General features: G+C 44.5%; 1 protein-coding gene across 1 annotated transcript in view; it reads left to right on the top strand.

The window, feature by feature from the left end:
* Nucleotides 1-18,851, top strand: part of LOC139416955 (laminin subunit alpha-5-like) — a 250,153-nt gene that overhangs the window by 196,967 nt on the left and 34,335 nt on the right. The window contains exons 54-64 of the mRNA XM_071166167.1: nt 781-935; nt 1,970-2,102; nt 2,686-2,788; nt 3,088-3,201; nt 6,303-6,488; nt 7,233-7,375; nt 9,841-10,020; nt 16,082-16,221; nt 16,488-16,632; nt 17,839-17,972; nt 18,262-18,427. Of these exons, the coding sequence (XP_071022268.1) occupies nt 781-935; nt 1,970-2,102; nt 2,686-2,788; nt 3,088-3,201; nt 6,303-6,488; nt 7,233-7,375; nt 9,841-10,020; nt 16,082-16,221; nt 16,488-16,632; nt 17,839-17,972; nt 18,262-18,427 (1,599 nt within the window). The remainder of the gene's footprint in view (nt 1-780; nt 936-1,969; nt 2,103-2,685; nt 2,789-3,087; nt 3,202-6,302; nt 6,489-7,232; nt 7,376-9,840; nt 10,021-16,081; nt 16,222-16,487; nt 16,633-17,838; nt 17,973-18,261; nt 18,428-18,851) is intronic.

Below are 18,851 nucleotides of genomic sequence, written 5' to 3'. Positions count from 1 at the left end.
TACTGAGTCTATAGGAACATTAGCCTGCTGGTCTTACTGAGTCTATAGGAACATTAGCCTGCTGGTCTTACTGAGTCTATAGGAACATTAGCCTGCTGGCCTTACTGAGTGGATAGGAACATTAGCCTGCTGGTCTTACTGAGTCTATAGGAACATTAGCCTGCTGGCCTTACTGGGTCGATAGGAACATTAGCCTGGTCTTACTGAGTCTATAGGAACATTAGCCTGCTGGCCTTACTGAGTCGATAGGAACATTAGCCTGCTGGCCTTACTGGGTCGATAGGAACATTAGCCTGGTCTTACTGAGTCTATAGGAACATTAGCCTGCTGGCCTTACTGAGTCGATAGGAACATTAGCCCGAGCTATTTAGGGAGGATATCACACCTGGCACAAATGATTGTCTCGTTCTGTTTTTCCTGCTGAGGGGTGCCCTATACCTGCGCCCAGAGGGGAGTTGTTCAAAGTCCAGTTACAGGGGGTGGCTTGGGTCTAAAATTATTTTGTGAGCCTTGCCGGAGGGCCCTGAAAAATTCCCTGACAAACCTTGGACATCAGATTAGATCTCTGATATCTGTACCATTGTTACAGTAAATCCCTTATCTAAAATATCCTCTCTCCTTTAAACCCTCTCTCTCTCTCTCTTTGGGAGGTGAGTCTGGGTATTTTGGCTACAGCTTGTGAAGCGTGTTTTTTTTCAATCCCTTAGAAGTTTTGTACACACCAGACTTCCTCCGTGCGTGGTGACGAGGTTAACCCCTTTCTAAAACATCTCTTTCTAGGACTATGAGCGTCTGGCAGCCCAGTTGGATGGTTCCAGGATGCCCTTGGCAGAGAAGGTGCTGCAGTTTTCCCCCTCCGTCAGTAAGATACCCCTGGTGGAGGCAGCAGAGAAACATGCTGAACTACTCAATGAGCTGGCCATGAACCTCGCCAGGTGAGGAGTTGATGGACTGATGGACTGATGGCCTGATGCCTGATGGCCTGATGCCTGATGGACTGATGGACTGATGGACTGATGGCCTGATGCCTGATGGCCTGATGGACTGAGGGCCTGATGGACTGAGGGACTGATGGACTGATGGCATGATGGCCTGATGCCTGATGTCCTGATGGACTGATGGCCTGATGCCTGATGGCCTGATGTCCTGATGGACTGATGGCCTGATGGACTGATGGCCTGATGGACTGATGTCCTAATGGACTGATGTCCTGATGGACTGATGTCCTGATTGACTGATAAACTAATGGACTGATGCCTGATGGACTGATGAACTAATGGCCTGATGCCTGATGGACTGATGAACTAATGGCCTGATGCCTGATGGACTGATGAACTAATGGACTGATGGACTGATGAACTAATGGCCTGATGTCCTGATGGCCTGATGGACTGATCTGATGGCCTGATGTCCTGATGAACTAATGGCCTGATGGACTGATGAACTAATGGCCTGATGCCTGATGGACTGATGAACTAATGGACTGATGGACTGATTAACTAATGGCCTGATGTCCTGATGGCCTGATGGACTGATGGACTGATCTGATGGCCTGATGTCCTGATGAACTAATGGCCTGATGGACTGATGAACTAATGGACTGATGGACTGATGGCCTGACTGACTGATGGCCTGATTGATTGATTGGTTGGTCAGTTGGTATATTGGTTGATTGATAGATCGATAGATCGATTGATTGGTTGGGCAGTTGGTATGTTGGTTGATTGATTGATTGATCGATTGATTGGTTCGGGCAGTTGGTATGTTGATTGATTGATTGATTGGTTGGGCAGTTGGTATGTTGGTTGATTGATTGGTTGATCGATTGATTGGTTCGGGCAGTTGGTATGTTGATTGATTGATTGATTGGTTGGGCAGTTGGTATGTTGGTTGATTGATTGGTCGATTGATAGATCGATCTGTTATAAATGTAGAGCCGACTTCATGTTTTCTCCTCTGTGTGTTGCAGTGTGATCTCCAACACCAACAAGGACGGTTTCATCCAACGAGCCGTGAGCGCGTCACGGGCGTACTCCGACATCGTCGACGCCGTCAGAGCCGCTGAGACTGCTGCCAACCAGGCTGCTATGGACGCACTGGCGGTAAGGGCAACACGTACACATATTTCCTACGTTGTGAGGACCATGATATACTCTCTAAGACTCATAGAAACAACATTACGAGATATGCATATGTGTGGCACCTAAACATTGCCATGATGGACCTGTAAGAAGATAACATATATATCTGTTGTGTTGATGTTGTTGTTGATGTTGTTGTTGATGTTGTTGTTGTGTTGATGTTGTTGATATGTTTATGTTGTGTTGATGTTGTTGTTGATGTTGATGTTGTTGTTGTTAATGATGTTGTTGATGTTGTTGTTGATGTTGTTGTTGATGTTGTTGTCGATGATGTTGTTGGTGTTGTTGATGTTGTTGTTGTTGTTGATGTTTATGTTGTTGTTGTCGTTGATGCTGTTGTTGTTGTTGTTGTCGTTGATGATGTTGTTGGTGGTGTTGATGTTGTTGTCGATGATGTTGTTGGTGTTGTTGATGTTGTTGTTGATGTTTATGTTGTTGTTGTCGTTGATGCTGTTGTTGTTGTTGTTGTCGTTGATGATGTTGTTGGTGGTGTTGATGTTGATGTTGTTGTCGATGTTGTTGTTGTTGTTGATGATGTGTGCAGAATGTACAGGATCAGGACCTGGGCCAGACAGCTAAAGGTCTGAGGAAACACAGTATTGAACTGGTGAAGCAGGCTGTCAAACTACAGGAAGATGTCAGTAATGGTGAGAGCCTGATGCCCTTTTTGTTTCCCTTCCCCAGGGCCCGTATTCACAAACAGGAGTATTGATATCGGATCAGCTTTGCCTTTTAGGTTGTAACGAATAAGATTATATGAACAAGGCTACACATGGGGAGAACTGTTCCTAGATCAGCGCTCTTGCCCTGGGACGCTTTAAAAAAAATTAAAAAAAATACAGGCCCAGATGTATGTCGCTGAATGCTTGTTGTTGTGTACACTTCCTTTAATAGCAAGACAAAGTGGCCGTCTTGTCATAACGTAGTATTCCGTGTCTGCTGTCAGATTTGAAACCTCAGCTCCAGGATGCTAAGGCTCGTCTGGATGAGGCCAGAGACAAACAGGAGACTCTACTGAACGACCTAGAGATGGTGCAGAGTAGCCTCAACTTCAGTCGAGGTAAGGCCAGGGATAAACGGGAGATCTATTGCGAAAAACAATATCTATACTCACACTTGTACACAAACAAATGTTACTCACGCCCAACCCTAATCCTGACACTAGCTCACACCTAATCCTGACCCTAGCTCACACCTAATCCTAACCCTAGCTCACACCTAATCCTAACCCTAGCTCACACCTAATCCTGACCCTAGCTCACACCTAATCCTAAACCTGACCCTAGCTCACACCTAATCCTAATCCTGACCCTAGCTCACACCTAATCCTAATCCTGACCCTAACTCACACCTAATCCTAAACCTGACCCTAGCTCACACCTAATCCTGACCCTAGCTCACACCTAATCCTAATCCTGACCCTAGCTCACACCTAATCCTAAACCTGACCCTAGCTCACACCTAATCCTAATCCTGACCCTAGCTCACGCCTAATCCTAATCCTGACCCTAACTCACACCTAATCCTAAACCTGACCCTAGCTCACACCTAATCCTGACCCTAGCTCACACCTAATCCTAATCCTGACCCTAGCTCACACCTAATCCTAAACCTGACCCTAGCTCACACCTAATCCTAATCCTGACCCTAGCTCACACCTAATCCTAAACCTGACCCTAACTCACACCTAATCCTTACCCTAGCTCACACCTAATCCTGACCCTAGCTCACACCTAATCCTAAACCTGACCCTAGCTCACACCTAATCCTAATCCTGACCCTAGCTCACACCTAATCCTAATCCTGACCCTAACTCACACCTAATCCTAAACCTGACCCTAGCTCACACCTAATCCTGACCCTAGCTCACACCTAATCCTAATCCTGATCCTAGCTCACACCTAATCCTAAACCTGACCCTAGCTCACACCTAATCCTGATCCTGACCCTAGCTCACACCTAATCCTAATCCTGACCCTAACTCACACCTAATCCTAAACCTGACCCTAACTCACACCTAATCTTGACCATAGCTCACATCTAACCCGGGTAGAGGACATTCTGACCCTAGCTCACACCTAACCCGGGTAGAGGACATTCTGATCCTAACTCACATCTAACCCGGGTAGAGGACATTCTGACCCTAGCTCACACCTAACCCGGGTAGAGGACATTCTGATCCTAACTCACATCTAACCCGGGTAGAGGACATTCTGACCCTAGCTCACATCTAACCCGGGTAGAGGACATTCTGACCCTAGCTCACATCTAACCAAGGTAGAGGACATCCTGACCCTAGCTCACACCTAATCCTGATCCTGACACTAGCTCACACCTAACCCGGGTAGAGGACATTCTGACCCTAGCTCACACCTAACCCGGGTAGAGACAATTCTGACCCTAGCTCACATCTAACCCAGGTAGAGGAGAACCTGATCCTAACACTAGCTCACATCTAACCCGGGTAGAGAACATTCTGACCCTAGATCACACCTAACCCGGGTAGAGGACATTCTGACACTAGCTCACATCTAACCCAGGTAGAGGACATTCTGACACTAGCTCACATCTAACCCAAGTAGAGGACATTCTGACCCTAACTCACACCTAACCCGGGTAGAGGACATTCTGACCCTAGCTCACATCTAACCTGGGTAGAGGACATTCTGACCCTAGCTCACATCTAACCCGGGTAGAGGACATTCTGACCCTAGCTCACACCTAACCCGGGTAGAGGACATTCTGATCCTAACTCACATCTAACCCGGGTAGAGGACATTCTGACCCTAGCTCACATCTAACCCGGGTAGAGGACATTCTGACCCTAGCTCACACCTAACCCGGGTAGAGGACATTCTGATCCTAACTCACATCTAACCCGGGTAGAGGACATTCTGACCCTAGCTCACATCTAACCCGGGTAGAGGACATTCTGACCCTAGCTCACATCTAACCCAGGTAGAGGACATCCTGACCCTAGCTCACACCTAATCCTGATCCTGACACTAGCTCACACCTAACCCGGGTAGAGGACATTCTGACCCTAGCTCACACCTAACCCGGGTAGAGACAATTCTGACCCTAGCTCACATCTAACCCAGGTAGAGGAGAACCTGATCCTAACACTAGCTCACATCTAACCCGGGTAGAGGACATTCTGATCCTAACTCACACCTGACCCGGGTAGAGAACATTCTGACCCTAGATCACACCTAACCCGGGTAGAGGACATTCTGACACTAGCTCACATCTAACCCAGGTAGAGGACATTCTGACACTAGCTCACATCTAACCCAAGTAGAGGACATTCTGACCCTAACTCACACCTAACCCGGGTAGAGGACATTCTGACCCTAGCTCACATCTAACCTGGGTAGAGGACATTCTGACCCTAGCTCACATCTAACCCGGGTAGAGGACATTCTGACCCTAGCTCACACCTAACCCGGGTAGAGGACATTCTGATCCTAACTCACATCTAACCCGGGTAGAGGACATTCTGACCCTAGCTCACATCTAACCCGGGTAGAGGACATTCTGACCCTAGCTCACATCTAACCCGGGTAGAGGACATTCTGACCCTAGCTCACATCTAACCCGGGTAGAGGACATTCTGACCCTAGCTCACATCTAACCCAGGTAGAGGACATTCTGACCCTAGCTCACATCTAACCCAGGTAGAGGACATTCTGACCCTAGCTCACATCTAACCCAGGTAGAGGACATTCTGACCCTAGCTCACATCTAACCCGGGTAGAGGACATTCTGACCCTAGCTCACATCTAACCTGGGTAGAGGACATTCTGACCCTAGCTCACATCTAACCCGGGTAGAGGACATTCTGACCCTAGCTCACACCTAACCCGGGTAGAGGACATTCTGATCCTAACTCACATCTAACCCGGGTAGAGGACATTCTGACCCTAGCTCACATCTAACCCGGATAGAGGACATTCTGACCCTAGCTCACATCTAACCCAGGTAGAGGACATTCTGACCCTAGCTCACATCTAACCCGGGTAGAGGACATTCTGACCCTAGCTCACATCTAACCCGGGTAGAGGACATTCTGACCCTAGCTCACATCTAACCCGGGTAGAGGACAACCTGATCCTGACCCTAGACCCCAACCCACACCTCTATTCTCTCTGTCTTCCCCAGAGGAGACAGCTAGTGACATTGAGGAGGCTAAAGCATCAGCGAAGGAGGCCAACAGTACAGCAGCGAGAGTAAAGGACACCCTGGCCCCTCTCAAGGAGCAGCTGGACCAATGGCAGCAGCAGTACGGAGACGCCAACACCAACAACAATGACATCCACAAGGCCTTCCTGGAGGCCAACACCTCTGGTAGGTCTTCAACCACTAGACACTACTAGATAGTTGATCTGGTAGGTCCACTAGACACTACTAGATAGTGGATCTGGTAGGTCTACTAGACACTACTAGATAGTAGATCTGGTAGGTCCACTAGACACTACTAGATAGTGGATCTGGTAGGTCTACTAGACACTACTAGATAGTGGATCTGGTAGGTCTACTAGACACTACTAGAAAGTAGATCTGGTAGGTCTACTAGACACTACTAGATAGTAGATCTGGTAGGTCTACTAGACACTACTAGATAGTAGATATGGTAGGTCCACTAGACACGACTAGATAGTAGCTCTGGTAGGACCACTAGACCCTACTAGACAGTAGGTCTGGTAGGACCACTAGACACTACTAGATAGTCGATCTGGTAGGACCACTAGACACTACTAGACAGTTTCACTACACAGAGGCCTGGGACGCTGATAAGGATTGATTTTAATAAAGTGGTGTGTAGATATTTGTTAAAGTCTGCTTGAATTGGTAGATTAAATTCAGAGGGCTAAAATGAGGAAGACACGTTTTGGTTGTGCAGCTGACTAGGTTTCCCTTTCCCTAAATGGTATTTAATATTTAAAGTTTAATATAACGTTTATTCGGACATTGTTCAAGGTAGAACATCTTTGCTTCTCTGATCATGCAAAAGACCTGTGTTCAATGAAGAACCATTTGCTGAAGTCTGATTGGTTTAGACTGACAGAACATTTCTGTCTGTCTCTCCAGTGGGTATGTTGGGCGAGGCCATCCCAATACTGATGAAGAAGCTGGACAAGCTGCAGAACCACTCAGCCCAGATGCCCAACATCTCAGAGAACATCCTCAGGATCAGACAGCTCATCGCTGAGGCTCGCAAGGCAGCCAGCAAGGTATGGTGGTTCACACGGGACAAACATAGCCCAGATCCGCAATATGAATACATACTGTTTGATACCTGTAATTATACTGAACAAAAATATAAACGTAACCTGTAAACGGTTGGTCACATGTTTCATGAGCTGAAATAAACCATCCCAGAAATGTTTCATACACACAAAAAGCTTATTTCTCTCATATTTTGTGCACAAATTGGTTTGCATCCCTGTTAGTGAGCGTTTCTCCTTTGTCAAGATAATTCATCCACCTGACAGGTGTGGCATATCAAGAAGCTGATTAAACGGCATGATCATTACACAGGAGCACCTTGTGCTGGGGATAATAAAAGGCCATTCTAAAATGTGCAGTTTTGTCACACAACACAATGCCACAGATGTCTCAAGTTTTGAGGGAGTATGCAATTGGCATGATGACTGCAGGAATGTCCACCAGAGATATTGCCAGAGAATTTAATGTTAATTTCTACTCCCAGACAGCTGATAAAACTGTGGGTTTGCACAACCAAAGAATTTCTGTAGAAACCGTCTCAGTGAAGCTCATCTGCGTACTCATCGTCCTCACCAGGGTCTTGACCTGACCACAGTTTGGCATCATAACCGACTTCAGTGGGAAAATGCTCACCTTCGATGATCACTGACACGCTGGAGTAGTGTGATCTTCACGGATGAATCCCGGGTTTCAACTGTACCAGGCAGATGGTAGACAGTGTGTATGGCATCATGTGGGCGAGCGGTTTGCTGATGTCAACGTTGTGAACAGAGGGCCCCATGGTGACAGTGGGGTTGGGGTATGGGGCAGGCATAAGCTACGGACAACGAACACAATTGCATTTTAACTATGACAACTTGAATACACAGAGATACCGTGTTGAGATCCTGAGGCCCATTGTCGTGCCATTCATCCACCTCCATCAACTCATGTTTCAGCATGATAATGAACGGCTCCATGTCACAAGGATCTGTACACAATCCCTGGAAGCTGAAAATGTCCCAGTTCTTCCATGGCCTGCATACTCACCAGACATGTCACCCATTGAGCATGTTTGGGATGCTCTGGATCGATGTGTAGGACAGCTTGTTCCAGTTCCCGCCAATATCCAGCGACATTGAAGAGGAGTGGGGCAACATTCCACAGGCCACAATCAACATCCTGATCAACTCTATGTGAAGGAGATGTGTCGCGCTGCATGAGGGAAATGGTGGCAACACCAGATACTGACTGGTTTTCTGATCAACACCAGATACTGACTGGTTTTCTGATCACACCAGATACTGACTGGTTTTCTGATCACACCAGATACTGACTGGTTTTCTGATCCACACCAGATACTGACTGGTTTTCTGATCACACCAGATACTGACTGGTTTTCTGATCCACACCAGATACTGACTGGTTTTCTGATCACACCAGATACTGACTGGTTTTCTGATCACACCAGATACTGACTGGTTTTCTGATCACACCAGATACTGACTGGTTTTCTGATCCACACCAGATACTGACTGGTTTTCTGATCCACACCAGATACTGACTGGTTTTCTGATTACACCAGATACTGACTGGTTTTCTGATCAACACCAGATACTGACTGGTTTTCTGATCAACACCAGATACTGACTGGTTTTCTGATCAACACCAGATACTGACTGGTTTTCTGATCACACCAGATACTGACTGGTTTTCTGATCAACACCAGATACTGACTGGTTTTCTGATCACACCAGATACTGACTGGTTTTCTGATCACACCAGATACTGACTGGTTTTCTGATCCACACCAGATACTGACTGGTTTTCTGATCCACACCAGATACTGACTGGTTTTCTGATCACACCAGATACTGACTGGTTTTCTGATCAACACCAGATACTGACTGGTTTTCTGATCAACACCAGATACTGACTGGTTTTCTGATCAACACCAGATACTGACTGGTTTTCTGATCACACCAGATACTGACTGGTTTTCTGATCAACACCAGATACTGACTGGTTTTCTGATCAACACCAGATACTGACTGGTTTTCTGATCACACCAGATACTGACTGGTTTTCTGATCAACACCAGATACTGACTGGTTTTCTGATCCACACCAGATACTGACTGGTTTTCTGATCCATGACCCTACCTTTGTTTTAAAGGTACCAGTGACCAACAGATGCATATCTGTATTCCCAGTTGGAAAATCCATAGTTTAGAGCCTCATTAGTTTATTATCAATTGACTGATTGACCTATATGAACTGTAACCCAGTAAAATCTTTGAAATTGTTGCGTTTATTATTGTTCAGTTTAGTTTTGCGTTAAAAGTGTCTATTAAATGTAGTTTTTGTATGAATAAAGTATGAATTTTGGTCAAAACTTATGATATTAGAAAATCTATCTATCTACTATGGTTACATGAACGGTTACATCATCAACATGCGACCAGTTTATTTACCCCTCTTCTCCCTCTCAGGTGAGCGTACCTGTGAAGTTCAACGGGACATCAGGTGTGCAGGTGCGCACCCCCAGTAACCTGGCAGACCTGGCAGCTTACACCTCCCTCAAGTTCTACATCACCCTGCCCGAGGCCTCACGCGCCCGCAGACAGGACCAACCAGACAAACACTTTGTCTTTTACCTCGGAAGCAAGGACGTAAGTATTTTATTACATTTATCTATTAAACATTTTTAAAATTATTGTTATTTTTATTATTATTTTTTATTTATTTTTTTTTTATTTTTTTTTTTTTATTTTTTTATTGTTATTATAATTATTGTTATTTATCATTAATTAATAAATACTGTTCTTTTACACGTATACTGTGGGACAGAGAATAATCGATGTAAGTATTTTTTCTAAGCATTTCTAAACATTTATAAGCATTCATAATGACATATTCATGAAAGGCTCCCCAAGACTGTGTTTACCTTTAAACATCTTGATCCATAAACTATATGTAATTGTTTGAAGAAGGTGAAACAAAGGATCATTTTGCTATTTTATTTAGAATTTAAACACCCCGTTGAAGTATCAATAAAATATATACACACAAACTATTTGATAAACTTTTATTTGACCTTACTGCTATTAGCCCATACAAACGCATTGAATAACAGATTTCAAATCAAATCGAATCAAATTGTGTTTGTCACATGCGCCGAATACAACAGTTGTTGACCTTACCGTGAAATGCCGAATACAACAGTTGTTGACCTTACCGTGAAATGCCGAATACAACAGTTGTTGACCTTACCGTGAAATGCCGAATACAACAGTTGTTGACCTTACCGTGAAATGCCGAATACAACAGTTGTTGACCTTACCGTGAAATGCCGAATACAACAGTTGTTGACCTTACCGTGAAATGCCGAATACAACAGTTGTTGACCTTACCGTGAAATGCCGAATACAACAGTTGTTGACCTTACCGTGAAATGCCGAATACAACAGTTGTTGACCTTACCGTGAAATGCCGAATACAACAGTTGTTGACCTTACCGTGAAATGCCGAATACAACAGTTGTTGACCTTACCGTGAAATGCTTACTTACAAGCCCTTAACCAACAATGCAGTTCGAGAAATATAGTTAATAAAAAATTTGCTAAATAAACTAAAGTAAAATAAATAATAATTAAATAACAATAACGAGGCTATATATAGGGAGTACCAATGTGCGGGGGTACAAGTTAGTCGAGGTAATTTGTACATGTAGGTAGGGATAAAGTGACTATGCATAGATAATAAACAGAGAGTAGGAGCAGTGTAAAAACATCATCAACATCATCATTCTCCTCTTACTATGAAACTACTTATACCAAACACACAGCCTAATTATCGCCCTTGGCGGCTTAACTCACTACTGCTATCAGAAGAAATTCTTGGTGAGCTGTTTCTCCAGTTTCATCAAACCCCTGGAATCTCCTCCAACAGTATAGGAATCAATGAAGGCTTATCTAAGGGGCCAAATTATTTAGTACAGCGCAAGATTAAGGAAGTGCAATATTCAACGCCTTGGGGAACTTACAAATAAAATATTTTGATTTGGTTATGGCATATTCACACTGTTCATCTGCATATTTACTAAAACAACGTTTGACACTTCTTTCAACTCGATGAGCATCTAATGAGTAAGTCTCGATACAAACATAATGATCGTGGAGAGACATCAGGGGAAATGCTAGCACACCAGCTGTGTTAGAGAACCGCAAATCAAACCATACCTGAGATAACTGACGAGCTGGGTATCAAATCAAATGTATTTATATAGCCCTTCTTACATTAGCTGATATATCAAAGTGCTGTACAGAAACCCAGCCTAAAACCCCAAACAGCAAGCAATACAGGTGTAGAAGCACGGTGGCTAGGAAAAACTCCCTAGAAAGGCCAAAACCTAGGAAGAAACCTAGAGAGGAAACAGGCTATGAGGGGCAGCCAGTCCTCTTCTGGCTGTGCCGGGTGGATATTATAACAGAACATGGCCAAGATGTTCAAATGTTCATAAATGACCAGCATGGTCAAATAATAGCATAACAAATGTATTGATGATTTAGAGGTCAGTTCATGCTTTTACTCACAATTATACACTTTGAAATCCGCTGGTAATGCCACCTTACTCAACACCTTCTTTAAGAACTTAGATATTCCTACAGTTGAACCTGAGACAGTTGCTGAATTAGAAGGAGAGAGAGAGAGAGAGAGAGAGAGAGAGAGAGAGAGAGAGAGAGAGAGAGAGAGAGAGAGAGAGAGAGAGAGAGAGAGAGAGAGAGAGAGAGAGAGAGAGAGAGAGAGAGAGAGAGAGAGAGAGAGAGAGAGAGAGAGAGAGAGAGAGAGAGAGAGAGAGAGAGAGAGAGAGAGAGAGAGAGAGAGAGAGAGAGCCCTCTAAACAGTTCTATTGGCATCATACCGGTATGTACTAGCTAGACGTCTTATACTACATCTCAAGCTAGAGAAAATACACCACTCCTTTAGGGGATCCTGCAATTACATTTTAGAATATCTGGCAACCTTTCCTATCTTTTGCAGAAGACATATACACAATTACATTTTATAATATCTGGCAACCTTTCCTATCCTTTGCAGAAGACATATACACAATTACATTTTATAATATCTGGCAACCTTTCCTATCCTTTGCAGAAGACATATACACAATTACATTTTATAATATCTGGCAACCGTTCCTATCCTTTGCAGAAGACATATACACAATTACATTTTATAATATCTGGCAACCGTTCCTATCCTTTGCAGAAGACATGGACCCAGCTTGTATCAATTTGTATCCTTATTTTTACTAATTTTTAAAAACCTTTTTATTTTATAATATCTTTATTTTTTAAAACTATTTTATTATATTACTGTATATCATGTCTGCTTTTAAGTCTGGTTTTGGGGTGGGTTTGATTTGGGGATCGGTGTGTTCTGGGTATTGTGGGTATTGTTCGGGGTATTGTTGTCTGGGTATTGTTCGGGGTATTGTGATGTCATGATGGGGTATTGTGATGTCATGACGGGGTATTGTGATGTCATGATGGGGTATTGTGATGTCATGATGGGGTATTGTGATGTCATGATGATGGATGTAGATTTATGAAGGAAAACATTAATTGAATACATTTTAGAATAAGGTTGTAGCGCAACAACATTTGGAAAAAGGAAAGGGGTGTGAATACCTAACTAATGCACCCTATATCTGAGAGATACAAGAAGAAAACATGTAGTTTTATACTTGTTTTTAAACCCTTATTTTTGGCTACAAACACCATATATACTTTCTTCATCTGTTCAACTTGCACTGGGGGACCTTCAGATGAGTTTTGTAGCCTCTGGGCATCCTAGAGCAAAACAGTCGACTCTACAGACAGAAGATGGCAGATCGTTTGTACCGAATTCAGACCAGTCCCAAGACACTTGTAGGGGTCGTAGAGTGAAACGGAGAACAACACCGTGTTCGTGAGAGTCTCATCTTTCCATAAAGGGGTGACCCCATAACGTTCGGAAGCTACAGACGATTATGTGAGAAGACCAATTTTCAGGATGTCCTTTCACCTTTCAAAAAGCAGATATCTCTTAACTTATCTCTTAAACTGACATATTTGTATGGGGATGCTTAAATGATGCTAATTAAATTTCCGCAGGGGTGCGAGGACATCAACTCGGGGGAGTTAACATGATTTTTTAAATCACTACCTCGTCTCTGTAACCCACACATACAATTATCTGTAAGGTCCCCTCAGTCAAGCAGTGAATTTCAAACACAGATTCAACCAGGGAGGTTTTCCAATGCCTCGCAAAGAAGGGCACCTATGTAAAAAAGGATTAAAAAGAAGCACAGCCAGCAGCTTTGCACCCTGCATCCCACAGCTCTGAAGCTAAGCAGAGTTGGTCCTGGTTGGTCCTGGATGGGAGACCAGATACTGCTGGAAGGGCCAGTAGGAGGAAATCTTTCCTTTGGTCAAAAAATACATGTCCCAATTCTCCAGGATAGTGATTGGGGACATTGCCCTGTGTAGGGTGCTGTCTTTCCGATGGGATGTTAAACGAGTCTGCTGACTCGCTGTGGTCACTAAAGATCCCATGGCACTTATCGTGCTGATCCGAGATCTATTCGAAGAACCTCCCTAAAGTCTAGAACCACAGACAGATAGGACAATCTGGATGATTCAGAGGAGGAATGGGAGAAGGTCATGTGGTCTGATGAGACAAAAATAGAGCTTTTTGGTCTAAACTCCACTCGCCGTGTTTGGAGGAAGAAGAAGGATGAGTACAACCCCAAGGACACCATCCCAACCATGAAGCATGGAGGTGGAAACATCATTCTTTGGGGATGTTTTTCTGCAAAGGGGACAGGACGACTGCACCGTATTGAGGTGAGGATGGATGGGGCCATGTATCGCGAGATCTTGGCCAACAACCTCCTTCCCTCAGTAAGAGCATTGAAGATGGGTCGTGGCCAGGGCAACTAAGGAGTCAATCTCCAACACAAAACACTGCCAGTTCTTTCTAAAGGTCCTTACTGTCATTTTATTTGTTGTAATAGATTTCTAAGTCTTTTTGTAAATGATTGTAAAGCCCAATATGGATTTTAGCCCGGTGTTCTGGCTAAATTCCCAATCTGACCCTCATACCATCACAGTCACCTAATCATCCCCAGTTTACAATTGGCTCATTCATCCTGTCCCCTGTAACTATTCCCCAGGTCGTTTCTGTAAATAAGAATGGGTTCTCAGTCATCTTACCTGATAAGACGAAGGTTAAAACATCTAAAAAATTAAAAGGCGATAACCTGGTTGTCTGCTTTCCAACAGTCACTGGGAGATGCATTTGTCTTTCAGCAGGACAATATCCTAAAACACAAGGCCAAATCTACACTGGAGTTGCTTACCAAGAAGACAGTGAATGTTCCTGAGTGGCCCATTTGTGATTTAAATCTCCTTGAAAGTTTATGGCGAGACCTGAAAATGGTTGTCTAGCAATGATCAACAACCAATTGTAAAGAGCTTGAAGAATTCTGAAAAGAATAATGAGCAAATTTTGCACAATCCAGGTGTGGAAAGCTCTTAGAGACTTACCCAGAAAGACTCACAGTTGTAATCACTACCAAAGGTGATTCTAACATGTATTGACTCAGTGGGTTAAATACTTATCGAATCAAGATATAATAGTGTTTTATTTTTCATACATTTTTTTCAAATGTTAGAAATGTTTCTTCTACTGTGACTGTACAGAATATTTTGTGTAGATCGTTGACAAAACACAACAACATTTGGAAAAGGTCAAGATGTGTGAATACTTTCCGAAGGCACTGAAGTCCAGTGATGATGCGTTTCCTGTTTCATGTCTGTAGTCCAGTAATGATGCGTTTCCTGTTTCATGTCTGTAGTCCAGTGATGATGCGTTTCCTGTTTCATGTCTGTAGTCCAGTAATGATGCGTTTCCTGTTTCGTGTCTGTAGTCCAGTAATGATGCGTTTCCTGTTTCGTGTCTGTAGTCCAGTAATGATGCGTTTCCTGTTTCGTGTCTGTAGTCCAGTAATGATGCGTTTCCTGTTTCGTGTCTGTAGTCCAGTAATGATGCGTTTCCTGTTTCGTGTCTGTAGTCCAGTAATGATGCGTTTCCTGTTTCATGTCTGTATTCCAGTAATGATGCGTTTCCTGTTTCATGTCTGTGGTCCAGTAATGATGCGTTTCCTGTTTCATGTCTGTAGTCCAGTAATGATGCGTTTCCTGTTTCGTGTCTGTAGTCCAGTAATGATGCGTTTCCTGTTTCGTGTCTGTAGTCCAGTAATAATGCGTTTCCTGTTTCATGTCTGTAGTCCACTAATGATGCGTTTCCTGTTTTGTGTCTGTAGTCCAGTGATGATGCGTTTCCTGTTTCATGTCTGTAGTCCAGTAATGATGCGCGTTTCCTGTTTCATTTCTGTAGTCCAGTAATGATGCGTTTCCTGTTTCATGTCTGTAGTCCAGTAATGATGCGTTTCCTGTTTCATGTCTGTAGTCCAGTAATGATGCGTTTCCTGTTTCATGTCTGTAGTCCAGTAATGATGCGTTTCCTGTTTCATGTCTGTAGTCCAGTAATGATGCGTTTCCTGTTTCATGTCTGTAGTCCAGTAATGATGCGTTTCCTGTTTCATGTCTGTAGTCCAGTAATGATGCGTTTCCTGTTTCATGTCTGTAGTCCAGTAATGATGCGTTTCCTGTTTCATGTCTGTAGTCCAGTAAGGAGTTCCTGGGAATGATGCTGGAAGGGCACAGACTGCACTGGCTCTTCAATGTGGGTGGAGACACGACCGAGGTGGAGATGCCGGAAGATGTCCAAACAGATGGCAACTTCAACAACGTGGTCCTGGAAAGGTAACTACCGCCACGGTCATTGTTTGGATTTGTTCTTACTAGGGAACCCAATGTCCCAACCATTAGACCGCTCCCTCTGTCTCTCTCTCTCTGTCTCTCTCTCTCTCTCTCTCTCTCTCTCTCTCTCTCTCTCTCTCTCTCTCTCTCTCTCTCCCTCCCCTTCTCTCTCTCTCTCCCTCCCCTTCTCTCTCTCTCTCTCTCTCTCTCTCTCTCTGTCTCTCTCTACCTCTCTCTGTCTCTCTCTCTCTCTCTACCTCTCTCTATAGGATCCTTCAGTACGGTCAGATGGCCATGACTTCGGAGACCAGGGTGACCAAGGCTGTGGTGGATGCAGTAGGGGACAGCGGACTGCTCAACCTCCAGACTGAAGAGACTGTGTTCTATGTGGGAGGGTACCCTGACACATTCACGGTGAGAGGGAGCTGTGTGTGTGTGTGTGTGTGTGTGCGTGCGTGCGTGTCCGTGTCCGGTTCGAAGGACCACAATGTATCCACAGCCTTTCGTAGATATACAATGGTACCAAACATACAAGTAGACCTTTAGTTTCTCCCGTATACACAACATGACCAAAAGTATGTGGACACCTGCTCGTCGATCGCCTCATTCCAAAATCATGGGCATTAATATGGAGTTGGTTCCCCTCTCCCTTTGCTGCTGTAACAGCCTCCACTCTTCTGGGAAGGCTTTCCACTAGATGTTGGAACATTGCTGCTATAACAGCCTCCACTCTTCTGGGAAGGCTTTCCACTAGATGTTGGAACATTGCTGCTATAACAACCTCCACTCTTCTGGGAAGGCTTTCCACTAGATGTTGGAACATTGCTGCTATAACAGCCTCCACTCTTCTGGGAAGGCTTTCCACTAGATGTTGGAACATTGCTGCTATAACAGCCTCCACTCTTCTGGGAAGGCTTTCCACTAGATGATGGAACATTGCTGCTGTAACAGCCTCCACTCTTCTGGGAAGGCTTTCCACTAGATGTACACTAGATTGGAACGCCGATTTGATGAACTGACTTGTTGGAAAGGTGTTAACCTATGACGGTGCCACGAGCTCTTCAGTAAGGCCAATGTTTGTCTATGGAGATTGCATGGCTGTGTGCTCGATTTTATACACCTGTCAGCAATAGGTGTCCTGAAATAGCCAAATCCACTAATTTGAAGGGGTGTCCACATACTTCCGTGTATATGTAGTGTATCTCTACTGTTAGTAACTTATAGATCTGTTTCCTCGCTCAGCTCCATAAGTAACCCATATCTCTCCAGCTTCTCTCAGCTCCTTCAGTAACCCATATATCTCTCTAGCTTCTCTCAGCTCCTTCAGGAACCCATATCTCTCTAGCTTCTCTCAGCTCCTTCAGAAACCCATATCTCTCTAGCTTCTCTCAGCTCATTAGTAACATCTCTTCCTGTCTGTTCTTCTCTCAGCTCATTAGTAACATCTCTTCCTCTCTGTTCTTCTCTCAGCTCCTTCAGGAACCCATATCTCTCTAGCTTCTCTCAGCTCCTTCAGGAACCCATATCTCTCTAGCTTCTCTCAGCTCCTTCAGAAACCCATATCTCTCTAGCTTCTCTCAGCTCATTAGTAACATCTCAGTCTCTCTGTTCTTCTCTCAGCCCCCTCTCCAGCTCCAGTTGCCCAACTTCAAGGGCTGTATTGAGCTGGAGACCCTGAATGAGGAGGTGCTCAGTCTCTATAACTTTGAGAACATCTTCCAACTCAACACCACCGAGGAGAAACCATGTGGAAGGTGGGACCATTAGCAGACCGCTACGTCTTATCTCAACACTGAATATTAACAAGAGCCACAAACCGCCGTGTGTGGACATCTGGGAGCTATAATTTATATCCCCTATAAAAAAAGATCAACATTTATAGAATTATTACGATCTTATCATTTGCTGTCTATGGCCTAGTTCACGGTCAGCTAGCGAAACCCATATACAAAGCATTTGACGCAAAAATGTGTATGAATTGTCTGTGAATATTGTGATATTGTTTTGCCGTGTTAGTGACGTGAGTTTTCCTCTGTCCGTCAGAACGAAGCCGGTGTTGACCCAGCAGTGGGTGAACGACGCGGCCTACTTTGACGGGACGGGTTACGCTGAGGTCACCTTGAAGGAGGATACAGGGAAGATGCAGCGCTTTGAACAGGAAGTTAAACTGATGAGTCACAACGGCATCTTGCTCATGCTCCTCAGCCAGGTCAGAGGTCATGCTACTGCTGTTGGGGTTTTGAGTCTCAAGTTCACTATACGGGCATGAAAATATATTTTCTCAGTGTTTAGCACTGGATATGATAGGATTAACAGGGGTAGAAGGTAGCCTAGTGGTTAGAGTGTAGGGGCGGCAGGTAGCCTAGTGGTTAGAGTGTAGGGACGGCAGGTAACCTAGTGGTTAGAGTGTAGGGGCGGCAGGTAGCCTAGTGGTTAGAGTGTAGGGGCGGCAGGTAGCCTAGTGGTTAGAGTGTAGGGACGGCAGGTAGCCTAGTGGTTAGAGTGTAGGGGCGGCAGGTAGCCTAGTGGTTAGAGTGTAGGGGCGACAGGCAGCCTAGTGGTTAGAGGCAGGTAGCCTAGTGGTTAGAGGCAGGTAGCCTAGTGGTTAGAGGCAGGTAGCCTAGTGGTTAGAG

The sequence above is a fragment of the Oncorhynchus clarkii genome, chromosome 9 (genome assembly GCF_045791955.1).
Source record: "Oncorhynchus clarkii lewisi isolate Uvic-CL-2024 chromosome 9, UVic_Ocla_1.0, whole genome shotgun sequence".
NCBI classification, from domain to species: domain Eukaryota; kingdom Metazoa; phylum Chordata; class Actinopteri; order Salmoniformes; family Salmonidae; genus Oncorhynchus; species Oncorhynchus clarkii.
This window is presented reverse-complemented; position numbering and strand designations above follow the sequence as displayed.